The sequence below is a fragment of the Schistocerca cancellata genome, chromosome 2 (assembly GCF_023864275.1).
Source record: "Schistocerca cancellata isolate TAMUIC-IGC-003103 chromosome 2, iqSchCanc2.1, whole genome shotgun sequence".
Taxonomy (NCBI): domain Eukaryota; kingdom Metazoa; phylum Arthropoda; class Insecta; order Orthoptera; family Acrididae; genus Schistocerca; species Schistocerca cancellata.
The window spans coordinates 346,426,975-346,447,795 of record NC_064627.1 but is presented as its reverse complement, the minus strand read 5'-3'; the positions used below and the strand labels follow the sequence as shown (position 1 = coordinate 346,447,795).

The window sequence follows — 20,821 nt, the reverse complement described above, 5'->3', positions numbered from 1 at the left end:
GAAAGTCATCGACTAAAACAAATGCTATTTCTAGAGTTCCCAAGGTAGTGTTCTAGGTCCTCTGCTGGTCCTTGTCTATATAAACGATTTAGCAGACAATTTGAGCAGCCGTCTTAGGTTGTCTGCAGATGATGCTGTCGTTTATTGTCTCTTAAACTCATCAGAATATCAAATCAAATTGCAAAATGATTTAGAAAAGATATCTGAATGGTACGGAAATTGGCAATTGACCCTAAATAATGAAAAATGTGAGGTCTTCCACATGAGTGCTAAAAGGAATCCGTTGAACTTCGGTTACACCATAAATCAGTTCAATCTAAAGACCGTAAATTCATGTGGACCATGTGTTGCCTTTTCTTCCAAATCTTCACCATCATTACGCCGCACACATTCCCCTTTTCCAAAACGACGACAACAGCCTTGAGAGGCCTGCACGCCTACGTTCTTAATTTGACGAGGACTTATGCAAATATGCAATCTATCGCACCACGACTGGTCCTCAGAATCATCCTGTGTTAGTCCCATAGAAAATGTGTGGATTTTGAACGGCACGTGAAACGTATCAGCCAATAATTCCGCAATTTGATAGCTATACGCGATCTAGCCATCAGTGAGTGGCGTCAGTTGGATACGGCACACCTTAAAACTTGTGGTCTCCCTTTTCAGTTGAGGAAATTATCAAGACTGTGCCACATGATGTTTGTGCGATATCTCCCCAGTCCGACAAAATTTTTGCTCGATGTGCTTAATGTTGTCTTCTCTGTCTTAAATTAATGAAAGCTGTGACGTCTTCTGACGGGTATACGAGTACATCTTACGTTATTGACTTGTGATATGCTTAAGCGCACGTTAAAGAACAAAATTGAATCTGCTGTTATCGTAATGCAGTTCAAAAATGTAAAGTTTATTCTTGTGTCTTTCGCAGGGAAAACGGTACAGGTTCCGTGTGATCAACAACGGCTTTCTGAACTGCCCCATTCAGATGTCTGTGGACGGCCATTCGCTGCTCGTCATCAGCAGTGACGGCGCTGATATCGACCCCGTCAGAGGTGAGTGTCGCAGTGTTGGTAAGAAACCTGACCATACAACTAACACAGGCTCAACAAAATATAGGAACGTAGTTTTATCTCACTACCAAGAAACCAACCTTTCTTTAGTTTTCACATTTGGATTACCCTTAATACACTGAGGAACACAATTAAACGATCACCGTTTCGAAACCTCGTAATTGTCTCCAATTGCGACTCATAAGGTTGACTCAAAGGTGCCTACAACTTCGTCTCTAATGATGCAAAAGCACGGAGCCTCGCAAAATCACTCTCGGGTTCGGATACGCATCAAACAGCACGTGAGTGCTCAGAAGTTCGTGTGAGGTGTAAGCTGGATTAATGATAACAAGGGTTAATGATAACATATTGGTACCAAATTACACCACAATTCTGCCCAACACCACCATGAACGTGCCACACGATGGGAGAAGGCCGACGTACCCTGTCTTACCCACATTCCACCCCTTCCTTTGACGCCTCTACGATGGAGATCAAAACCGCGACTCCCAGTGTTTTCCTACGGGCTACAGAAAAAAATTTCAGACACATCACCGCTGAGAATGGACACGAAAAGTCCTCAGGGGGTGGCATAAAGGGCGTGAATGAAGCCACCCGTGCCTTTGCGACGCTGATTCTCACACATTTCGCCGTCGAAAACGACAGCTCGCATTGCGTTGAGCAACACGACCAAGTTTTTGACAACCTTTCACACTGCTGACAACACCCCACCCCACCCCCCACCCCGCCACCCCCGACCAACGCAACTCTAAGGGAATAGTAGGTCTGCAAACACAATTAATGTAATCACAACCCTTTGAAGCGCAGCGCGACCGAATTTTTGCTCTGGCATGCTCCAAAGAGGTCAGGTCACCTTCATTGGGGTTCCTGGTCCGCAATGTCCTTAGAAAAAGGTTGAATCGTCCGTGGGTGCAGCAGTATCAAACTTTATCAAAAAAGTGGTCTTGTTGCTCATCAGATCGCGAACTGCCGTTTTCGACCTCGAAATATGTGGAAATCAACATCCAAAGGGAAGGGGTGGTTTCGTTGACGCCCTTTATGTCAGCGCCTGAGGCCTCGTCGACTCGATTTTGAGCGGTGGTGTACCTGAAATGTTTTCTTCTGCCACCCATAAAAAAAACCAAGTCATATCAACGCTGGCAGTCACGGTTGTGACCTTCATCGCAGAAGCATCACAAGAAGGGGTGAAATGTGGTTAAGAGAGGGTGTGACGACCTTCCCATCGTGTGGCGTTGGACAGAATTGTGGTGAAATTCGGTGCCAATGTGACAACATTAGCCCGTCTGGCACCCCGCGTGAACTGCAGAGCACGTGTCGACACCCTGGTTTCTGAAGCGTCGCAGACCCCGAGGGTAACGTCAAAGGCGCCATGCTTTTGCTCTATGACACAGCAAAACTGTAGGCACTTTTGAGCTAAATTTCAAACTTATGTGCCACAATCGGAGACATTTACGGGGCACCGAAAAAATTATCCCTTAATTGTATTGCATGGTGCAGTGTTAGTCACGATGGCCAATGAGGCATAAAATGAAGTAATAAAGTATAGTGTCCTTATATATTTTTGCTAGCGGTCGCTGTTGTTATGTAAAATTATGGAAATGAATGGCTAAACTTTAGCAGACACACACACACACACACACACACACACACACACAGAGAGAGAGAGAGAGAGAGAGAGAGAGAGAGAGAGAGAGAGAGACGACATCGTAAACTGCATGTAAATGCAAACTGAAGCCTATCTTTTAACCTTCTAACATAAATATCAACTAATTAACTCTTTCACTTCAACTTTTTTGCATAGTGAAGGACAATGATGTGCCGTTATTTTAATTAATGTCGTAATCAGAAGTAACAATACCAAAACAAAATGCTTCCCGGCGTTTCATTCATCAAAGCGAGGAGCGGTGAGACATGCATGGTTATTCATAAGTTTATTTCAGAAGACGACTGTTTAAAATCTTCATGATATAAAGAAAAAGGTACACATTTCAGTGGGCGGAGCATCTCACGAGATTTTAAACTCATATTACTGGTGCTCAGTACGGACATCATTTGTGACACGTCAAGTGTCAATAGGTGCGTGCAGTTTGTTGAGTCGACTTTCACGGGAAGGCGGGACAGCAGCCAGCTTTGCAAGTCTGTTTATTGGGTTGCCTATCTGGAACTATGAACTAATTCGATGCGGAGTAGAGCAGAGGGTTTGCAACGAAATTTAAGGGGAGGTTTACTATCTTCAGCCCGAAAAAAGCATGTTCTTTGAGAAATTTTTCGCGGGATGTGTTATAGATATCAATGTCAAATATGGTGAAAATGTTTATTAATATTTCCTCTACAAACTGGATTTTTTTCGACCGAAAATGTCGAAGAACGAAGGCGGAAGTGCCGTCGGAACGAAACAAAATTTCTATGTAGACCTCCACGCGCCGTATGTCACAGGTCAGCCGACTGGTTTGAAATTAAAATTGAGTTGACGTTAGCGAAGTGTATAAGATTCTTTAGGAGTTGTACCTCGCTTAAGTTATTTGGACCATAGGAAACAAAACGGCGGCCATTTGAAAAAAAAGTAGGGTTTCCTTCGTCGATTTTTCGACTTCATCGGCCAAGTAAAAATATTTATAGTTGATGGATCGGAATATAAGTGGTGCAACTCCTAGACAATTTAGTTAGCTTCGTCGGAAATAAATAATCATGCCAATCGCTTCAGTAGATCTGAATGCGCGATAAAAAATGGCATTTCAAGAAAAACGCGTTTGAAATTTTGACTACGTATAAATGCAATATTATGCAACTTACTTTCAATCTGCTATTCCGGGTCCATTAACAAGTCCTTCCTCTTCCTCACAGAGGGCGTTCTGCTCCAGAGCCGCTCGTACGGCCGGTGACAAGCGGTTCTTGGCCGCTTGAATCCGGTGGTCGTCCGAATACTTGGCGAACTGCGTCGAATAGAGTCCCAGGGTGACGTCCATCGTTGTCATGATCTTGAGAATTGCTGAATACCCTTCGTTGAGGCTGCTCACTGCCAGGAAAGTCGCAGTCTCCACTGTCTTCGCACCAGAATGCAAATGTTTGGGGGCTAACTTCCAAACACACGCGTTCAAACTTTCATTTGAATTTTGTGTGTTTCCTCCCAAGCACCAGAACAATAACTTGTCCTCGAAAAGAAAAAAACTGTTGCGTGAAAAAGGCCGATTTCAGGCAGGTGCATGTTTTTGTTCAACCGCGAATAACAAACATTTCCGTTCCGTATTCGGAAAAACCGTTTCAGGGGTGGATCCTAAACACTTTTATGGATCCAAAAATGCAATTAAAAATCGATTTTTTGAACCAAAAGATAGTAAATCTCCCCTTACAACAGCTTAACCTACAGGCGCGAGCTGCTATTATAATAAACCGGAAACACCGACTGGCGTGGTCTGGAAACCATTAACAGGCTTCCCCTCACCAGGTGGAGACCGATACACGCAATAACATGCAGCAAATTCACAATCGTCCTCTGATAATCTATAGTGAGAGTGTTAAAGTACTGCAGTGAAAGCGTTAAAGTACTGTGCCAGCTAATGCTCCCCTCTTTGTTGGCAGTGGAGTCGCTGGTGACGTACGCGGGCGAGCGCTGGGACTTCGTGCTGGAGGCGTCGGCCGCGGTGTCCAGCTACTGGGTGCGGTTCCAGGGTCTGATGGACTGCGGCGCTGAGTTCACCAAGGCCCACGAGGTGGCAGTGCTGCGCTACCAGGGATCGGATCTCGCGATGCCGGCGGGGAACGTCTCCTGGGAGCACGCCCAACGACCGGGCCTCGTAAGTACTGCGTGCTGTCTGTCTAAACCAGTGCTGCGTCTACACCCAGCTAGCACCTCCACTTCCACACAAATAAAGTGAAAATTGTTGGCTTCTCCGTTCACAGACCACTTATGTCCTTACCTAAAATACTAAACATCATTATCATATTCTTCTTCATCATCATCTTCTTCTTCTTCTTCTTCTTCTTCATCATCATCTTCTTCTTCTCCTTCTCTGTACACACAGCACAGAACCACTTATTGCGGGACATACTTGCGAGTTTCTTTCTGACTACCTTCTCAATTTCGAATCCTGTACCAGCTCTCACCTTCTCGAACACCTGGAACACTGTCGCCTGTGCTACATTCCCATAAACTTGAGTCCTATCAGCAAGTAGTATCTCCCGTCCTTGAGTACACTAGCTCGATAAGGCGCATCCATCGGTATACTCCATCTTCCTTTCACGTCCAAACCTTTTACCAGGGGTAACTTTTACCACCCTTCTCTCCCAGACAGTGATATAACGCCTGATATGTGCCTAACCTGTCAGCTTCAATCCATCCCATATATCCCAACCCAAATAAAGGCTCCAATCCACCCTCTTTCTGCCCAAATGAAGCCCTTCTGCTCTCCTAATTCTTATATCCTTCTTCCCTACACATCATACAGTCTTTTAGGTACAACATCGTCTCCAGTACCTTCGACATAAAACTTCCTAAGACCAATTTACTAGGAGTTTCCACTGCTATCAGCACCGAGAACTACTCACATTATCAACATCACGTCATGCACATCGTATTAAAATTATTTTTATATTCCCTCTTGTCTGCAAATGGAAGGTTGAAGAGTGGCAACATTGTCGCTTCCGGTCCGCCATCGATACGGGTAATGTGCATAACAACTAAACAAAACTTTTTAGAAGTGGTATTCGAGGATGACACGCTACTGCTTAGCATTTCTATGTTTCACTCTTTGAAAGAGTGCATTCCCTAATGAGGATTTTAAACTCAGTTTTATAGCACATTCCACCAGAGAGTGAAATTTTCAGTCGGAAAACCGTCCATAGCCTGGAAACATTGAGAAATGGTCTCCTATGTATGAACTCCGCAACTCTGGAGATATTTGTGAATCAATGAAACCCTTGAAGTGTAATAAATTGTGACTTCAGTATAAATGTTCGCTCTTTATTATGTCACACAATGCTTTTCAGGGTTCTGTGGTCTCAAACAAGTAATAATTAGCTTTTTTATAATATTTCTTTTGACCTTGAATGACATTGAGTTCTGCAAAATTACTTTTCTGAGACAATATCCATTAGTTTACTCGTACTGAGTATGAAGGGGCGATCTGTATTTACTTTCCTAGGAGAAGAAAAACTTCTTAGCCACGATCGCAATAAAACACTGTATTGTGGATGGGCGGTTTCGGTAAAACTCAATTACAATGGATATTGTGCAACGCCAGGCACTAAGGGATGCACACAGCTCACTCACATTATAACAGGTTGATGGATGTTTGGTTTGTGGGGCGCTAAACTGCGTGGTTATCAGCGCCCGTACAATTTCCCAACCTTTGCTCAGTCCAATTCCGCCACTTTCCTGGATGATGATGAAATGATGAGGACAACACAAACACCCAGTCATCTCGAGGCAGGTGAAAATCCCTGACCCCGCCGGGAATCGAACCCCGGGATTATAACAGGTTGTAGCACCTTTTGTAATGTTTTTACAGATCTGATGATGGTAATATTGTTTTACCGAAAGCGGCCATCCACATTACAGTGTTTTATTGCAATGTTGGTTAAGTAGTTTTTATTCTCCTAAGAAATGCTGGAATGATTCCTTCGGAAAGGTCAAGCGAGCCCCTCGTTGTAAACAAAAGAAGGCGTTTGCAGGGAGAAACATGCAGTGTAAATAAATAGCGCGATGACACAACCAAAAATAACCAACTCAGTAGTGTTGTATTCATCAAAACAAGTCTCATGCTAAGCCTCCAAGGTGTTCCTCGTCCAATCAGAGCCTGCGCGTCATCTCTAGTGACGTCACATCGATGGGACGTTAAACAAAACCCTATCTAATCCTCCTCCTCCTCCTCCTCCTCCTCGTTCTGAGTGGTCGCTAAGTGCAGCATTTCTTTTTATACGACTGTGTATAGGTAAAGTGTATGGGTGTGCTTGTTTGCAAACAGTCGCTGAACACGCTGAACGCTGGGCCGGGCACCGCTGACTCGCTGGTGATGTCTGAGCTGAGCGCCGCCCCCACACTGCAGGACGACGCCAGCCTGTCGCCACGAGCGGCGCACACCTTCTACCTGGGCTACGACTTCTACGCCATCGACAACCCGCACTTCCACCACCCCAAGTACTACGGCATGTCGCACGGTGAGTACTTGGCCACAGTCTCCTCCACATGTAGAGGTTAAGCTTAAGTCTGAATTCCTGACCTGACCCAATATAACCACTACAGCATCGAAACATTTGCTGACTGAATGACAACGAGCAAATCAATGTATCGTTCAATAGAACATGCACTTGTACAGATTGGCCTACGGGAAACTTTTTTTCATTTATAATTAAGAAGTTGTTCTACCAAATAGAAGAATCATTCATTTCTGCCGTTTTTATTGCTCATGAAAACCACACATTGCATGTTGTACCACCATAAAGCGAGACCTTCAGAGGTGGTGGTCCAGATTGCTGTACACACTAGTACCTCCAATACCCAGTAGCACGTCCTCTTGCACTGATGCATGCCTGTATTCGTCGTGGCATCCTATCCACAAGGTCATCAAGCTACTGTTCGTCCAGATTGTCCCAGTCCTCAACGGCGATTCGGCGTAGATACCTCAGAGTGGTTGGTGGGCCACGTCGTTCATAAACAGCCCTTTTCAATCTATCCCAGGCATATTCAATACGGTTCATGTATGGAGAACATGCTGGCCACTCTAGTCGAGCGATGTCGTTATCCTGAAGGAAGTCATTCACAAGATGTGCAATATGGGGATGCTAATTGTCGTCCATGAAGACGAATGCCTCGCCAATATGCTGCCCCGATATGGTTGCACTATCGGTCTGAGGATGGCATTCACGTATCGTACAGCCGTTATGGAGCCTTCCATGACCACCAACGACATACATCGACCTCACGTAATGCCACCCCAAAACAGCAGGGAATCTTCTAGGCGCTACAGTCTGGAACCGCGTGACCGCTACGGTCGCAGGTTCGAATCCTGCCTCGGGCATGGATGTGTGTGATGTCCTTCGGTTAGTTAGGTTTAAGTAGTTCTAAGTTCTAGGGGACTGATGACCACAGCAGTTAAGTCCCATAGTGCTCAGAGCCATTTGAACCATTTTTGAATCTCCACCTTGCTGCGCACTCTAGAGATTGTGTCTAAGGCGTTCAGCCTGACCGGCCTGCCCCCAAACACGTCTCCGACGATTGACTGGTTGAAGGCATATGCGACACTCATCATAGAAGAGAACGTGATGCTAATCCTCAGCGGTCCATTCGGCATGTTGTTGGCCCCACCTGTACCGGGCTGCATGGTGTCGCGGTTGCAAAGATGGACGTCGGGAGTGAAGTTGCGCATCGCAACATGCAGCCTATTGAGCACAGTTTGAGTCGTAACACGACGTCCTGTGGCTGCACGAAAAGCATTTTTCAACATGGTGGCATTGCTGTCAGGGTCCCTCCGAGCTATAATCCATAGGTAGCGGTCATCCTCTGCAGCAGTAGCCCTTGCGCGACCTGAGCGAGGCATGTCGTCGACAGTTCCTGTCTATATCTCCTCCATGTCCGAACAACATCGCTTTGGTTCGCTCCGAGACCCCCGCACACTACCCATGTTGAGAGTCCTTTCTGGCACAAGCTAAAATGCGGACGCGATCGAACCGCGGTATTGATCGTCTAGACACGGTTGAACTACAGGCAACATGAGCCGTGTACCTCCTTCCTGGTGGAATGTCCGGAACTGATCGGCTGTCGGACCCCCTCCGTCTAATAGACGCTGCTCAAGCATGCTTGTTTACATCTTTGGGCGGGTTTCGTAACATCTTTGAACGGTCAAAGGAACTGTCTCTGTGATACAATGTCCACAGTCAGTCTATCTTCAGCAGTTCTGGGAACCGGGGTTATGCAAACCTTTTTTTGATGTGTGTAACCCTCCCCATGATGTACATTGTGACAACTTCATAATGTTAAGAAAAACAGACAGAAGACACTTTCTAAATACTTGAAATCAATAAACGTAAGACAGAATTTCTTATGGTGTTTATTAACGAGTCTGTCAACAGGTACTTCTATATTAGGCGACTAATTTGAAACATTACAGGTTCATTTCCAAGCCTGGCCTACTGAGGCTGCACTTACAGTGACTGATCTTAATAATAAACATCAAAGTGGCAACACATGCTTTATAATTTTTTACAGAATGAAATGGATTTTGACTTGGTAAGAGTCATGGGTGGATTAATGTGTTCATTTTATAAAAATTTATGAAGCATTTGTTACCACTTTGATGTTTATTACGAAGCAGGCTCTGTAGACCAGGCTTGAAAAAAACCTGTAACATTTCAAAATAGTCGCCTAATATAAGGACTGCAACTGTTGACAGAATCATTAGTAAACGCTGTAAGCAATTTAATAAAGTTTCTGGGTTCCTGTCAACAAAATTATGAAATTGGAACAAATGGAAATTTCTCAAATAGAAAAACACAAACCATTTGCAAAGGGAACACGGATGGGGGGATCAGTTAGTGGTACCAGGGGTACCCTCTAACACACACCATAAAGTACCTTGCGGAGTATAGATATAGATATAGATGTAGATGTTACCTCAAGATTAATGCTGATATCGTTACTTTGAAAAGGGCGCATCCGATTTCCTTCCCCAAACTTGACCTGTCCAAGTTTCAAAATGGTTCAAAAATGGCTCTGATCACTATGGGACTTAACATCTCGGGTCATCAGTCCCCTAGAACTTAGAACTACTTAAACCTAACTAACCTAAGGGCATCACACACATCCATGCCAGAGGCAGGATTCGAACCCGCGACCATAGCGGTCGCGCGGTACCAGACTGAAGCGCCTAGAACCGCTCGGCCACCAGCGGCCGGCTTCAAAATGGTCAAATGGCTCTAAGCACTATGGGAGTTCCCTAGAACTTAGAACTACTTAAACCTAACTAACCTAAGGACATCACACACATCCATGTCCGAGGCAGGATTCGAAGCTATGACCGTAGCAGCAGCGCGGTTCCGGACCGAAGCGCCTAGAACCGCTCGGCCACAGCGGCCGACATGTCCGAGTATGTGCTTCATGTCGTTGACGGAACATTACATGTTAACTTCTGTTCTTTTTTACCTTTTGGCTGTAATAAGGAACTGGAATCGTGTACAGAGTGTAATGCATAAACTGTTAAGTAGATACAAAGATTTACTTATTGCACCTTTCGATATAAAGATCATTATGATCTAGTGTGCGGTTTCATTAGGTGTTTTTTTATTTAATATCCTTCTCTCATTATGTAAAGATTTCATTAAATAAAGCCTGCGCCAGAAGCATGATGACACGCGGATGACTCCAAGATCCAGCCGATAGTGTCGGTCTCACTTTCAAACAGTTCTTTCTGTTGGTGTGTAACTTTCATCTGAAACTATACATTACTCTATTGCTTTAGCAATAACTGGGTCTAAACAATAATTGATATTTGCATTATTTACGTAAAGTTTTTCTTAAAAACCAATATACAAGTGTGCATCCTATAGTGTTACGTAGTGTGCGCTTATCTTACAAGTCACTTCGTAAGTAAATGCAACGTTAATTGTTTGATGTTCCAATACGAGTGTACAGAACAGAGACCAGCCTCTTATTTGGGAGTGATGTATCTAATGCATTTTATTGTAGTTTTTCGATTTTTTCTGTCCTTTTAACAGAGCGCAAGTGTGATTTAGACATGGGGAAACATAAATATTCGAATTTTTTCTGTCAGTTTACCTTGACACATCTGCCCCTTTTTTAATTGCTCGCCGTTTCATATTGACATATTTTCTTGGTAAAAATTTTTATTGATTGCAATTTCACATTGGAAAAAAAATGACCGAAATTTAAAGCCTTGAAGCTCGTGATCGTGCGGTAGCGTTCTCGCTTCCCGCGCCAGGGTTCCCGGTTCGATTCCCGGCGGGGTCAGGGATTTTCTCTGCCTCGTGATGAGTGGGTGTTGTGTGCTGTCCTTAGGTTAGTTAGGTTTAAGTAGTTCTAAGTTCTAGGGGACTGATAACCATAGATGTTAAGTCCCATAGTGCTCAGAGCCATTTGAACCATTTAAAGCCTTGAATTTCATAAAAGCACAAATGAGCTCTTCTGCCTTCTAGATTCAGAGATGTGAAGGGAGGGAAGGAAATGGGGCAACACTGTGGAATCACCAGGAATTGGCTCTAAATAACTGTTACTTTGGATGGAATCGGTTTCAAATCTCTGTCTGAGCAACCAGTTTGAGATTTTTGGTTGTATCTTTTCAATCGCTTCAGGCTAGTGTTTTCCGCCCCCTTATTAATGTTATTATTATTATTATTATTATTTTCAAATCAAGTCACGGTCCTGTCAAACCTCGATACCCTCATTCTACTAAGGTAGGGCGTCATTTGTAACGACTTTGATGTGGAAGGCGAGACGCCATGCTGTAACCTCGATGCTCCCCTTGCAGTGGTGCGGAACGACCACAAGCTGTTCACGCCGCAGTTCAACCACCTGTCGCTGCGCCTGCCGTCGTTCCCGCTGCTGTCGCAGTTCTCTGACCTGGACGAGTCCACCACCTGCAACCAGACCACGATGGCGGGCCAGGGCTGCGAGGCGGGCTACTGCGAGTGCCTGCACATGCTGCGCGTGCCGCTGGGCGCCGTCGTCGAGATCGTGCTCGTCGACGAAGGTACGTCTACGTCAGGGCGTAACTAGGCTAAACTAACCAAACCAGAGCTGACCTCAGCTTGAAAATAGTTTTGGACAGAACAGTGCTTTACAGGGCTTGGTTCTTTTGGAGCTGATATGCCCTTGTCTTCCTCTGACCTTTGATCTGGCTGGCCTAGACTTTCGTAAGGGGTTCTATAGTTGTCTACAGTGTAGTTCATGTCATCAGTTACCTTAATTAGTTCAGTAGTCCAAACTAGTTGGGCACGTTCAGCTACATGACAAAGTACCGGGTGATCAAAAAGTCAGTATAAATTTGAAAACTTAATAATGTATATAGAGAGGTAAAAATTGACACACATGCTTGGAATGACATGGGGTTTCATTAGAACAAAAAAAAAGTTCACAAAATGTCCGACAGATGGCGTCGTTTGGCGATGATCGTGCGCTCAGCCGCCACTTTCGTCATGCTTGGCCTCCCAAGTCCCCAGACCTCAGTCCGTGCGATTATTGGCTTTGTGCATCATGATCGACCGACATCTCTAGGGATGCTGAAAGACAACATGTGCCGCCAATGCCTCAACATAACTCCGGACATGCTTTACAGTGCTGTTCACAACATTATTCCTCGATTACAGCTATTGTTGAGGAATGATGGTGGACATATTGAGCATTTCCTGTAAAGAACATCATCTTACTTTGTTATGCTAATTATTGCTATTCTTATCAGATGAAGCGCCATCTGTCGGACATTTTTTGAACTTTTGTATTTTTTTGGTTCTAATAAAACCCCATGTCATTCCAAGCATGTGTGTCAATTTGTACCTCTCTATCTACATTATTCCGTGATTTATTCAGTTTTCAAATTTATACTGACTTTTTGATCACCCGGTTTATCAGCCTGGTTTTCCTAAACTTCATAGCACAAACGCTGCTTTAGTAAGGTAACTGGTGACAAAATATGCCATAGAAAATTGTGAGATCACAATATTAAAAAAGCATTTGATATCGTCAGCTTTAGCATCCTGCCCCGAAAAAAGCGACAGCTAAAATATTTAGGTATGGCCCTAAATGGTTCGAAAACTACTTGAGATACGGTCATTAGCGTGTTGTCTGTGGTAATGAAAAATCTTCCTGTAATCATGCCACATGGTTCAGTCTTGGTCCCACTATTGTTCTGCTTGTAAGTCAATGACATCTCGTTGACTCTTCTTTTTTTTTTGTGCCCTTGTCCCGCATCTGCACAGGTTCAACATTGTTATTAATGGATTTGGAGTGGTTAATCTAAGGAGTGGCCCAATGCCCTTCCTGTCGCCACCCATCCCCCTGGGTCGGAATACCTGTACCCCAGGTGTCTGTGGCGAAAGTGTGCGAAAGACCTGAAGCTCTTAATACCGCCATTTTCTACACGATTGTCGGTCTGTGTTCACTGATCAGGTGGACGAAAAACCTGGACTCTAAACTACATACAAAGAAGTCACAACTAATTTTAGTTTCCCTTCATAAATTAATTAGCTATGCACAGAAGTGAAAAATTGCCTGCTATTTTTCTCGAAGGCATGCAAACAAATCACAAAACTGTCAAGAACTTGGCTGTACCTTTGGACGAGCACTTAAGCTTGGCAGAAAACACTGTACTCACATGCAGGAAGGTTTTCGCTTGCCTCTATTCCCTAAGAAGTTTTAGAATATATTTCTAAAGGATGTGAAATGTACAGCTGGTCAATCACTCGATCTATGAACCTCCATTACTGCGGTGCAATCCAGCACGACACGACGAGTACCAACTCTAGACGGTTATGTGCACCATAATTGCAACATTCTTCTATTTGTCCGTGTTAGGACGGCTGCTGCCAGGCAAGTTTGCCAAACTTGTTGTGTCTAGTTCCTCAGTGCCCATGCATCGCATTACCTCACAGCAGAGAACAAGCATGTGTTAGCGCAATCACAGCACAAGGTCTCAACTAGTGTACCCATCCACGTAACAAATATCATTTGCAAAGTCCTTCTTTGCTGCTGTCCCCCTCTGAAATCAGCTACCCTGCTTTCCGACTACAGTTCAATGCCCTGTTGCGTTTAAGAATAAGCTGAAGCACTTCTTTTTTGTCAGCTTCAAAACAATTCCGTATAAAACTTTATGTATATGGTCAGTTTCTCTCTGTCAAAGAGTTAGTCAGTACTTTCCTTTTCGTTTCGCAGTCGGCCACGAACAGAATGGCAGAGGGTAATTTTTACAATAACATGTATTAATATTTCTTCCTAGTCCATTAACTCAAGCTCTTGTTTGCCTAATTGAGTGAACATGATGTACAAGGGATAAACGAGGAGTAGTCAGTCGTAAGACTTTAGTTATCACACGAAAAAATAAAGTAGCCTTAAATAATTTTTTTTATAAAATGCGTGACACACAAATGTTGACGTTCTTTATATTTCATTCCGACCGGTTTTGGTCATAAACCATGCACATGGTCGTCGAAAAATTAATTTGCAGCCAACCCTACACATCAGAACTAAAGGCATCTTTTTTTTTACGAAATTTCTGCCATTTGTCTGTTAATTACTCCTATATTTTACACAATCATGATTTCGGATTTGTAGCCATTCTCAAGTGTATGTAGAACTATCAAAATAATCTGACCTGTCTCTGACATGTCATCGTCGAAAAAACACATATATTTCAATGATGACGTGTCACAGACAAGTCAGACATGTTTTAAAATTTCGAGATGCACTTGAAAATGACTGCAAAGCCGAAATCATCACTGTGTAAAATAAAAGAAATGTGTAAAATGAAGCAAATTTCTTTCAAAAAATTCTGTATGACTGTGGTCCACCACGAAGGAAACATCATTAACTATAAGTATCGTTCATTTCGAACATTACACTATGATATCTGTGTGAACAAAAACTAAGTGAAGAGAACTAACACGAGAAACACGAGACGTACACTGGCATTAAAGGGCCAAACCTCACAGTAAAAAGTTCAAAGATGAAGGACTACGAGGATATTACATTCATAGCCAGGATAAACATAACCTAAAGTCAGTATTTGTGTTTCATTCCTTTTACAAAATATTTACAAGCTGATAACTGCCTTACCAAGATGTTTAAATCACCGCAAAGATCTTCAAACTATTTGTCTGTTTGCAGGTACATGACTGCAGTCCTAGTACACACTGAAAATCCCGTACCAGAGTACCGTAGTATGCCGGTCAAGGAGGCAAAACAAAATTGCTCAGCTCATTGTTGAAGTGGAGTCTTGTGCCTTTTCAGCAGCAGCGGAAATGTTGCAGCTTTGTCAGAGACGGCTAAAGAAGTCCTCTGGTTTGGCTGACAGCTTCAACATTTTTGGTGATATTGAAAACGAATTAGCGTAAAATACGCCACTTCATCAATGGACTGTTTTGTTTGCCCTCTCCAGTGGCCTGCTACAGTACTGTGGCGCCGGATTTCTCTGCGTATCAAATCTGTAGCCACGTACCTGCAAACAAAGAACATAAATTATTTATGCAACCTTATTTTTTCGAGGCGAATATAGCGTTATGACCGCTCCTCGTAGTACCCATTCCAAGTTCATGCAGTAATTTATAAGCACATTGCATGTCTTCAGTGGACGCAAAAAACACGACCAAAAATTGTGCATTAGCTAGCCGTTACACAGTATGTCCTCCTGGTCATACGCCAGCTGGATGCCACCTGTTGAGGACGAGTGACTCATAGACACTGTACGCCTTCTGCCACAGGTAACATGTACAACGCGAACCACCCGTTCCACCTGCACGGGCACGCGTTCCGCGTGGTAGCCATGGGTAAACTGGGCACCAACACGTCTGTGGAGGAGGTGCGCGCGCTGGATAGAGCCGGAGGCATCAAACGGAAGCTCCACGGCGCCCCCATCAAGGACACCGTCACCGTACCGGATGGCGGTTTCACTGTCCTCAGAGTCTCCGCCGACAATCCAGGTAAGCAAGTCTTCGCAAGAGGCCTAGAGTCTAGACAGAATTTCCAGAGGAGTGTGTGCTGATCTGAAACTTCGTGGAACATTAAAAAATGTGTGTCGGATCGCGACTCGAACCTGGAACATTTCCCTATTTCGGCTCTGCTGGTAGAGCGTTTTCTTAACAACGTAAAGGTTTCGAGTCCAGGACATGCCAGAAATTTTCAGGAACAATCTAGAATTGATAGTTTTCCGTATCTGTAGCTTCATCATCATCTGTGTTCGAGCACCGTAGGTAACAGTGTTTCATGAAATGCCAGGGTAAAACCCATCCATAGCTGAGTCGGCATAAGAAGATCCCCGACAGCAGTGGACGCAGCGGCTTTGTGCGCCTAGCTCAAACAATCACATATCGCGACTTTGTAAATGCCACTATAAAAGTGTGTTGTTGCAGCTGTACATGATGATTCAGCTGCCCCTACCTGTGGGTTCCATGCAACCTGCAACATCTTCAAAAACCACCTGCGAAATTTTTATATTCTCTTGCTCGATATGTGCGAGAGAGCTTGTCAGCAAGCAAAAGTTTTTTAAACGTCTGATATTACACGTAAAGTTTGTTGGAAGTCTCTAAGTGCCCTCATTCTTAAGTACTTAATGAATGTACTTTGGGTATTTGTGCGCCGTCAGTTATGATGTCTCAAGACAAGCATACAGTATCCAACTTTAATACTTGTGTTATAGTGGTAAAAATGAAATAGTGAGTTAATTATGACAGAACTTTAAATTTGGCCAATAATTAAGCGAAATATTGAAAAGCAAATATTCGGTGCTCCTGGAAGCCATTAGATAGGCTACCTGCAAATGGTACCGGGATAGCGGTTTAGTAATACAGATACACAGAAACGGTTCTCTTACATTCATAGATATCATCATGTTTTTTTGAGTCATCATTCTTCCGACTCGTTTGACGCGGCTTGCCACGCATTCCTCTCCTGTGACACCCTCTTCATCTCAGAGTAGCTCTTGCAACCTACATCCTCAGTTATTTGCTGGTTGTATTCCGATCTCTGCCTTCCTCTACAATTTTTACCCTCCACAGCTCCCTTCAGTATCCTTCTTGTCATTGTTTTCCATATATTCCTTTCTTCCCTGATTCTGCGGAGAACCTCATCATTCCGTAAGTTACCAGTTTACCTAATTGTCAACATTCTTCTTTAGTACCACATCTCAGATGTTTCTGTTTCCTTCTGTTTCGGTTTTCCCGCAGTCCTTGTCTCACTGCCATACAATGCTGTGCTCAAATCGTACATTCTCGGAAATTTCTTCCTCAGATTAAGGCCTATGTTTGATACTAGGAGACTTGTCTTGCCCAGAAATGCCCTTTTCGCCAGTGCTAGTCTGATTTTTGTCTCGTCCTTGCTCCGTCCGTCATGGGTTACTTTGCTGTAATGGTAGCAGAAATGGACAAGTTGTCCTACTTCGTGATCAGTAGTAGTGGTGCTAAGATTCTCGCTGTTCTCATTTCTGTTACTTTTCCATCCTTTCATCTTTCTTCTATTTAGTCTTAGTCCACATGAAGGGCTTATTCCAATAGTGGTACAAGACCATTACCTCCGCTTTTCTGTCTACAATACTTCTGAAATTAATGGTTCAAACAAACAGAAAGAAAGGTTCATCTCTTGCAAGAAGCCATATGCTTGAATATTTCTGGTATCTCAACTGCAGAATTTTCAGCGCTCATTTAACTTTATAACTCTGTATCTCAGAATGAACAAAAATGGACTTGTTCTACTATTGAAATAAGCCCTTCATGTTCTGTACTCATTAGACTGTTCATTCTATTCAAAAGGTCCTGTAATTCTTCACTTTCACTGACGATAGCAATGTCACCAGCGAATCTTATCATTGATACCCCGTCACTCTGGATTGTAGTCCAACACTTAAACCTATCTTTTATTCCCGTCGTTGCTTACCCCTATTTTTCTCAGGATTTCGAACATCTTGCACCATTTCATTGTCGAACGCTTTTTCCAAGTCGACAAATCCTACGAACGTGTCTCGATTCTTCTTTAGTCTTGTCTCTATTATCAACCGCAACGTCAGTACTGCCTCTCTGGTACCTCTACCTTTACTAAAGCCGAACTGAATGTCGTCTAACAGGTCACCCTGTACTGAGACAGAATGAATGCGGTTGCAACCGGCCGGTGTGGCCGAGCGGTTCTAGGCGCTTTAGTCTGGAACCGCGCGACCGTTACGGTCGCAGGTTCGAGTCCTGCCTCGGACATGGATGTGTGTGATGTCCTTAGGTTAGTTAGGTTTAAGTAGTTCTAAGTTCTAGGGATGCTGAAGATTAGATGGGTAGATCACATAACTAATGAGGAGGTATTGAATAGAATTGGGGAGAAGAGGAGTTTGTGGCACAACTTGACTAGAAGAAGGGATCGGTTGGTAGGACATGTTCTGAGGCATCAAGGGAGCACAAATTTAGCATTGGAGAGCAGCGTGGAGGGTAAAAATCGTAGAGGGAGACCAAGAGATCAATACACTAAGCAAATTCAGAAGGATGTAGGTTGCAGTAGGTACTGGGAGATGAAGAAGCTTGCACAGGATAGATTAGCATGGAGAGCTGCATCAAACCAGTCTCAGGACTGAAGACAACAACAACAACAAGTTCTAGGGGACTGATGACCTCAGATGTTAAGTCCCATAGTGCTCAGAGTCATTTGAACCATTTGAATGCGCTTGCAGCTGGATATTTCGTGGCGCTTGCCTGATGAGAGCGTTTGTTGGCAGGCTACTGGTTGTTCCACTGCCACATCGAGTTCCACGTGGAGGTGGGCATGGCGGTGGTGTTCAAGGTGGGCGACCACTCCGACTTCCCGCCGCCGCCCCCAGGATTCCCTCGCTGCAACAGCTGGCTGCCGCCCTACCCTTCCAAGGGACACGGCCTCTCCCGCCTCACCGCCGACCCTCTTCGGGACCAGCAGGGTCAGTCGTCCGCGCCAGCAGCTGGTACGCTGGCCACAAGCGTCCTCCTGCTACTAGCTGGACTCGTCGCAGCTGGCGCCACGACCAGCTGAACCGCCGTGCGGCGACAAGTGTACAAACCTAACGGACAGTATTACCGCCAAAGCGGCAGCGGACACCACCGTGCAATAACACACGAAGGGAGAGCAGCGGCGCGCTTCAGGGGGACGAATCCTACCTCCCGGCTGAACCTACTGTTCCTCACGTTGTGGTCGAGACTAAACGCGATTACCACCGTGTGATTAGATAGTTCAATGATAAACCGGAGTTACTGTAAAAATCCTTGCCATTTTGTATTTAACTGCGGCTGTGATCTTAAAATATGTAAGAAGAGGGGATGCTGTTTCAAAGAGCACGTAAAGCCGTCCAATAATTGACATTCCTTAGCTGGATATACCGAAAATACACATGTATAAATAACAACTGTCTTCCAATATGTCGATACTTGTGTACTGATTATATTAATATTTTAATGAAACGTAGAGTACAACGTAAAGAACTGTATATAGCGGGGTATAACGTAATAAGTGGTCTTGGGAGAGAATCCTATTGCTTGAATTTCTAATAGAACATTCAAGTACAAGTACAAAGCGTGTTTTACTACAATTAAAGACAGACATGTCTTCAAAAGTGTCATATTTTTGTGGTCACTTCGACCAATGGACACAAAATCACGCAAAAGAAGTATTAACGCCAGAACTTTTAACCTAAATGTGAATGTGGTTTGGACAAGGAATTGAAGAAAATGGGTCAAGAGCTTGTACCTTCTTTTTAAAGCAGCTTGTTTTACTCAACTTGTGGAGTGAGGTGCATACTGATGTTCCTATAGCACTAACAAAAACCTAATATTAGTCAATCTGAACTCTGAAAACAATAGTCATCAAAGAATATGGTTAACCATCTTAACAATGAAAGTGTTCATCACTGAATCTTGTCACAAAAGTATAAGCGTCTTGGCGATTTTACGCGTCGATATCGTTAGTCTGATTATCGACATAAGTCTTGTATTGCTACATACCTTGTATCGCTAAATAGTATTAATTGTAGAAGTCTTCTAGAAATTGTACAAGCCAAATATCGTGCCTGTAAATGAGAGTTTTAATCTGAGAGGCGTCTTTCACATTACTGGTCTAACATTCCCACAATGTATTAAAAGAACTGATTAGTTTTTGTATTAATTATTTTATACTTTCAGCAATAAAAATTGCAACAATGTATATATTTTTATACTTAGGTGTATTTGTATGATATGTGAATATACTTCTATTTTTCTCATACACTGGAGTGAACTGACGGACTGTACTCTAATATTCATTTTAAGTGAATAAAACAGTGAATAATAATGTATATGACGTTTTCCAATTATCTCGATTAAGGTAACAAATGTCCGTATTCTGAACAGCAAGCTACTATAACTGTCACCTTCTTTCCCTATAGTTTTATAGCATAAGTGACTGGGAATAAACCAAAGGATCATCGTTGGGCAATTTGTTCATAGGACAGAATTGTGAAAACACTGACACGAAAATTTCCAAAATGAATATTTCACTTTGCAGCGGGTGGTACGCTGTTTAGAAATACACTGGCTGATTTAAACAACGTGCACAAACAGCTCTCACTCCGAAGCCAGTAAAATATTTGCTCTACTTGACATAATACGAACACTAACATTCACATGCCATTACATGAACAATGCACGATAGTAGGAATATCGTAGTGAAAGAGTTCTTTTTGGCTATTTTTTTATTTAACCTAATATACTGAGAATCAATATTCGTCCCTCCTCTGGCTAGTATCTGTTACTTCTTGCTCCACAGTACTTGAATGGCTCCTGTGTTTCTGCTCCATTCCAGCTATTATCCTGTTCTGTCAACCGCATCTTTAATTGTAGCATCCACTGACGTCATTGTCAGTTCTTTTACTTTAAATATTTTCGCTTTTCTTTGACGTCAGAATATTCTTTTACACCCCTAGATCCACCCTACCTATCTCAACTATTACAACAAAAATTTGTGCTGCTGTAGATTAGCACACATTAATATCCAACAATAGGTACTTAAATACTTGCCAAGGGTCTAGTAACCCAAGCGATAAATCATATTCTTTTAGTAC

The 20,821-nt window shown here is 43.4% G+C and overlaps 1 protein-coding gene across 1 annotated transcript in view; it reads left to right on the top strand.

Annotated features, from left to right (window-relative positions):
* Positions 1 to 20,003, top strand: part of LOC126161737 (uncharacterized) — a 60,876-nt gene extending 40,873 nt beyond the window's left edge. The window contains exons 6-11 of the mRNA XM_049917774.1: positions 926 to 1,049; positions 4,647 to 4,861; positions 7,031 to 7,223; positions 11,546 to 11,767; positions 15,489 to 15,707; positions 18,476 to 20,003. Coding sequence (XP_049773731.1) covers positions 926 to 1,049; positions 4,647 to 4,861; positions 7,031 to 7,223; positions 11,546 to 11,767; positions 15,489 to 15,707; positions 18,476 to 18,762 — 1,260 coding nt within the window. The 3' untranslated portion in view covers positions 18,763 to 20,003. The remainder of the gene's footprint in view (positions 1 to 925; positions 1,050 to 4,646; positions 4,862 to 7,030; positions 7,224 to 11,545; positions 11,768 to 15,488; positions 15,708 to 18,475) is intronic.
* The last annotated feature ends 818 nt before the right edge of the window (positions 20,004 to 20,821 follow it).